At 42.4% G+C, this 6,234-nt stretch overlaps 1 protein-coding gene across 2 annotated transcripts; it reads right to left on the bottom strand.

The window, feature by feature from the left end:
- Positions 1-205: 205 nt before the first annotated feature.
- LOC133886845 (wall-associated receptor kinase 1-like) lies at positions 206-5,794 on the bottom strand. 2 transcript variants are annotated; one of them, XM_062326735.1, is made up of 4 exons: positions 4,633-5,786; positions 3,535-3,806; positions 2,482-2,673; positions 208-1,569 (listed from the first exon to the last, which is right to left on the bottom strand). In XM_062326735.1, exons 1-4 carry the CDS (start codon positions 5,454-5,456, stop codon positions 542-544), a joined length of 2,316 nt encoding a protein of 771 aa, XP_062182719.1. In that variant the 5' UTR covers positions 5,457-5,786; the 3' UTR covers positions 208-541. The 2 variants fall into 2 exon arrangements, with proteins under 2 accessions (XP_062182720.1, XP_062182719.1); XM_062326736.1 differs by lacking the exon at positions 2,482-2,673 and having other exon boundaries at positions 206-1,569; positions 4,633-5,794.
- Between the last annotated feature and the right edge of the window lie 440 nt (positions 5,795-6,234).

The raw sequence follows: 6,234 nt of genomic DNA, 5'->3' as shown, positions 1-6,234 counted from the left end.
GATTCTGGCATTGCTCCTGTGAATAGGTTGTTGGTAAGGTCTGTCAAATAGAGACTGCTTAAGTTTGAAAATGTTGATGGAAACCCACCTGTTCAATTGTTATAACCTGCACTAAACTCAAGTAATTGTGCAGACTTGTTTTCCATATGGTCAGGGAGTCCACAGGGAAAGGATTATAATATTAATCTATTTCAAGGACCTGGGTTTTCTACAATTCGAAAGGGAAGACAGGAAGTCAAGATTACCCTTCAAATTATTCTCTACAATATCCATATTTGAGGAAGAAAAACTTACATAGCTGGTTCACACATCTCCAATATATATGAGGTTTTATGAAACAACCGTTGGTTAACTAAGTGGCAGTACACAATATTGCAAGCAGCTTAACAAATATCACCGTACTTATCAACTCGACATTGACAAAGAAGGATAAATACTGGATAAACCTGAAGATGGCTAGCTACTACCATGCATGAAGTAGCTACCTTAAGCTGAAATGCCAGTTTCCTTGCTTCATATATATACCTCGTGAGTCGTGCCTTTATCTCGCCTCGGAACATGGGCCTCCCCAGGCTTCAAACTTCACTTGCTTAAGCTCCTCCACCACCTCTGCCATGGTCGGTCTCTCATCGTCGTCTTCCTTGAGGCATCGGACCGCGAGCTCGCCAATCCTATCAAGGCACTCCATGTAAGCTTGAGATTGAGCATCGCCTTCAGCCAAGATGTCTCTGTCATACATCTTCCTTCCATTGCCCTCCTCCTTGCAGGACTTGACGAAGTCTATGGGGAGGCTGTTGTTCCCGTCATATTTGGCCTTCTTCCCTGTGATGAGCTCCAGGAGCACCACGCCAAAGCTGTAGACATCACTCTTCTCCGTGAAACGGTCCGTCTTCATGTACATTGGGTCCATGTAGCTCCTATCCGCTTTCACTTCCCAAGCGCACCTATCGATCGACATGAGCTTGGATGACCCGAAGTCGGAGACCTTGGGCATGAGGTTGTTGTCAATGAGGATGTTGTCAGATTTGATGTCACCATGGACATGGTTCTGGCCACCAGCTGAATGCATGTAGGCGAGGGCTTCTGCGGAGCCGATTGCAATGTTCAGGCGTGCCGGCAGTGGAAGCACTTGATGCCTCGTGACATGAAGCAGTCTATAGAGGCTCCCATTGGGGAAGTACTCGAAGACCAGCATGGGGACGTCCGTCTCCAGGCAGCATCCGATGAGGCGGGCCAAGTTGGCGTGCCTGATCCGGAACTGGATGGTGATCTCTTTCACGAACTCCTCCCGCGGGAGCTCCTTGCCTTTCGGGGAGGAGCACTTAACCGCGACTTGTTGGTCGCCGTCGATCTTCCCCATGAAGACCTTGCCGAAGTTTCCTTCTCCAATGGGTGTGGTGTAGTGGTTTGTGATATTCTTGAGCTGCTCTTGCGTGAAGATGTTGATCTCCGCTCCCTTCAGTATTTGACCACCATTTTTGTCGAAACACATCCTCTGCTTCCGTCTCTTAAGCTTCTTAGGACCAAAATATGCTAGGATTACCAGAAGGACGATAACACAGAATACAGCTGCAAATGCAAATTCACGAGATCGATATTCAGGGCGTTGCATTTGCCTGTCGGTACACATGCATGCAAACCATCACACATTATTTCAAGTTTTCAACTATCACGGAACGATACTACTACCGCAGAACTAATTAATAACACTTATCTTAACATCGATGACTTTTTTTCACAATCACCTCACCTAGAAAATATAGTTTGTGTGCTAAATTAAGACTATTTAAATATTTATTATCAATCTAAATTATTAATATAATAGCTCACTCAAACACTCCCAATCTAAATCCAGTACAACTCCACAGATTCCTAGAGCTAGAAATACCTAACTCCATGGATTATTAGAATTAGAGCTCTGCCAAATATACTAAAAAAAAAACAAAAAATACCCCTACCTCTCGTAACATAGTACTAATTAAATTAGCTTGTCTCCCTCAACTACCCGTGATGACCGATGAACATAGTACTAATTAAGGTAATACTACTAAATGAGGTAGAGATATATAGCAATGTGTCTTCTTGAAATCAAATAATGACAAATAATAAAGAGCCCTTTTCGCAAGCTAAAACGACAAATGAAAAGAACAGAGGGAGTAATAAAGTTGAAAAAGGCTTGTCTATTGCTAGTAGTAGCTGTTCATTTTGTACACAGTGTCAAGTTGCAAAATAACAGGAACCACCTCTTTAACATGTTGGTGGAGACGTGAGTATATGAGTTTACCCATCAAAAGTTTAAATCTTGGAGTCCACGATTTACACATGTGAGCGTTGTCAGCGGTTTTACTTGTATGTTTGTGATAGGAGACACGGGTGTGTGTGGAGTGTGTATGGTGGTGTATGTGTGTCCTTTATGTAATTGAAAAAAAACAAAATGACATGTATTGTGACTGGGGGAGCAATTAATGAAAGAATTCTCACCTGATATTACCTTTGCATATGTAGGAACTATGGGCTGACATCCATTTTCAATTTTACCATCTCCTTTCTGCCCGAATTTGCATTTGCATGTGTAATTACCTTCCGTGTCTTGGCATGTGCCACCGTTGCCACAAGGATATAGCTTTTCATAAATTGCAGGCTTTGATTTTCGAAGTTCGCACTCATCAATATCTGCATAATAGGAAGAGACATTCAAATAGTTAGTTCGAGGGAAACATGAATAGATCATGTACAACTACCTTTGAGCATGTACAATATGGTAATTAGAGAGGTGTTTTAGGAAAAAACAGGTTTTTTTTTCTCAAGCTTAGACGGAGGGTAAGGTGTCTACTCAAGTCCTACTGCTTATATTAATGCTAATTATTAAAACAAAATAGCTTAATTGTGTTAATTAATTACGGCTATACTTTAATTTGTATTACGAACATGTTAATTTGCATTAATTAAGAGAATTTTTTATGCGGGGTGGTACGTACAATATAAATTAGATGATATATTGAGAAGGATGAGAAAATCGGTAGAAGGAGAGGTAATCAAATATATGACCTCTAGGTGTATGTTCAATATTGAAATAACCACGGGGAATTAGGTCAGAGGTACACACGATATTTCCCTAGGTTAACTATTTGTGTTGAAATAAACAAATATTGACGACACCCGGAGAGAACATTTTTATGGGTGTTTGTCTTTAGAATGGATTAGTCCTATGATAGTTTGTCCCATCCTGCAGCCATTCCGTACTTTTGTGCAATGACCTCTCATCCGTCTTTATCATGAAGACTTAATGGTCTCAATTGCAGCCTTTGCAAAACCGGGGATGTGTCACAGACAGTGTGGGTCTGGACCCACCTGTCATTGAGACAACCAATGTCATATTAGGGGCTACAAAATTTTGTAGTGGCATACAATAAGAAATCGCACTAATTAATAGTGGATTCGATTGTACACTTATGCTATATATTGAAGTAAATTAAAAGACATGTATGCAAAAAAGAATAACAGTACAAGCTATATATGGAAAAATTAACTAACTTGTGCAGCCGCGGATGCGATAGGGATTGCCCGTGTATCCCTGGGAGCAATTGCATAGGTACCCATCCCCCTGTGTGGCGTTGACGCACAAGCTGTGCTCGCTGACACAGGCTGAAGCTGTCGGTTTACCTCCGCTTGCCTCCGGCGGGAGCAGGCAAGAGCCATTCTTCCTGATGGCCCAGTCAAACACCAACGGGATAGTTCTCTCTCCAACCCGGCTGAGAAAGCTCTTGTTTCCGTCCCGACTGAGATCTTCTCGGCGGAAATGGTACCTGATGTATAGAAAAGCGACAGTTACTCAGATGTTTTTACAGGGAAGTATATATAAGGCTTTTTACTTGTCATGGTAAAAGTTACTTCCTCCACTGCTTTTCTTATTTTCTATAGTATAAGGTTTTCTACTTGTCGTGGTAAAAGGTACTTCCTCCACTGTTTTTTCTGTAGTACTAAAATCCTTGCCATCAAACTTTCTAAATGTCAACCACAGCTTCCTACGATTCCAAATTTATAAAAGTCATTTAGAACATTGACACAATCTCTAATGTGACACTTTGACTACTGATTTCTGTGAAAATATGTTATATATATATATATATGTGTTTGTGTGAGAAAGTATTCGTGGTGAATTTAGTAATATCAATTTTATGTAAATATTGATGTTTGACCAACACAAATCCTAAAAGACTTACACACGGAATCATAGGTTGTATTGTATTTAAAACTATCAGGATTATTAGGTAGATTTGTCTTTAGAAATGTTTTTGCAAAAGTATATATGTAGTAATTTCATTAGAGTATATTTAGATGAAGGTGTAAAAATTAGTAGTCAAAGTTGTATCCCATAGACTAAAAAAAGTCAAAACAAGAAGGAGAGTAGCTTTTTTCACAGATGCTCAGAAGTATAAGGCTATGAGTGTGTATATTCTCCGTATAGCCAACATATACATATACATATACATATGGAATTAATTAGTTTTAGGTCAGTAGACTAAAGAACTACTAGTAAAATCCATGGAAAGCAACAATGCTACTAGTAATAGAGTTGATAAGCTAATAATGGTACTCGAGCAATGACAGTTAGTCTTAAGGCGTACGTACCAGCCTTTCTCGGACACGAAGGCGTAGCTACAGGGGCTGTACTCCCACGCAGTATTGACGTGGGTGTCATTGCCTTTGCTCCAGTAGACATGTATCACGCTGAGGTTGCCCGGGATGTGCGTCTGGCAGCAGCCGAGCCCCGTGCACTCGTCGCCGTCTTGAGCAGCCTCCTCCAAGCTCTCACAGGTGGTGATGCAACCGGTGAAGTAGCTCCCGTCCTCCCTGCCTTCCAGGAATGCCACCGTGCTGCAGCCGACGCCGGTGAAGACGTTGCGCGTGGGCGAGATCAGGAACGGCGTGTCGGTGGAGCTGAGTGACCAGTCGGCGTCTCCGCCGGGTTCGGTTGTGTTGGATGAGTTGTAGCAGATGTACGACACGGGGCTGAAGACGCGCATCTCGCCGGCCTCCACCGTGATGTTGATGATCTCAAAGTCGCCTTTGTATGGTCTTGGAGGACTAAAGCTATGGTTGCAAGTGATGGTGAAGTCACCCAAGTCCTGCCAGGCACAGTCGTCGCCGATGCCAAATGGGTAGGGAATGTCTACATCGCCGCACTTGTCAGGGCAACCCGGCCGTCGTGGAGCTGGCACCGCCGACGGGGCCACATCGGAGACGGTGGCTGCCGCCGACGGGGCCATGCCGGAGACGGCGACTGCCACTGGCGGCGGCACCACCAGATGGGAAATAATCACTAGGGCGGGAGTAAGGAAAAACCACAGCACTTGTGGCATGGCTACCGGGTGTTTCATTCTAGTAATAATTTGTATAGTGAAGCAGCTTGCAGCAGTAAAGCTAGCTCTCTGGTCCGATCCGGATGCATGCATTTGACCATCTATCTATCTATATATAGAGAGCGAGAGAGAGGCGCACACCAGTCGCAGTCTATTTGTAAGCATTGTGCGTTTTAGCTACTTTTAAGCTTCATGATTATTTTATATTTCTAATTTAAGTTCACTTTTGTGGCTCTTGAATTACAACGAAGATTGGTGGCTTGCGACCGAAGAAAAATCACTCTTTTTAATTATAATTACAGTACTCAGGTTGTGCGATAATGAAACTTTCACTACTAGATAAATGATTTGTGCAAAACTCTAATTTTATGTGAAATTTCTTTACCATCTCCCGTATTATTAATTGCTAATTATTATATAAAAATAATCTATATAAAAAATACGTGAGACACTGTTAATATAAATAAATAGTTCTAAACTTGTAACCGTCCTCAAAGATGGAATAATCCAACCCAGTAAAGAAAGGTTAACGTACGCGGTTCCTTCCATTCGTACGAATCACGAACATACCATAAGTCCACGACACGACCGGACGTAGAGCCAAATTTCACTGGCAGACCGAATCGAGCGCACTCAAAGACCGGACGTACCAACCACATGATACCACGGGCACTCAAAGACCTGGCGAATGAGGGCCCACCCTACCCAAGAGCGCTTATGCCATATGAGAGCTCTTGGCTTGAAAATATCCTTATGGTTTTGATAATAAGAAAGAATATTCAAAGTCCAGGTTGGTTGGTGAGCCTAGTGTTAGGAGACTACCTAGCTTGGTTCGGGAGCACTTGTTGTTTAAGAATATTCAAAGTCCAGT

Source organism: Phragmites australis, chromosome 12 (assembly GCF_958298935.1).
Source record: "Phragmites australis chromosome 12, lpPhrAust1.1, whole genome shotgun sequence".
Lineage (NCBI taxonomy): Eukaryota > Viridiplantae > Streptophyta > Magnoliopsida > Poales > Poaceae > Phragmites > Phragmites australis.
Note: the sequence above shows the minus strand (reverse complement) of the source record. Positions and strands in the feature narration are given on the sequence as shown.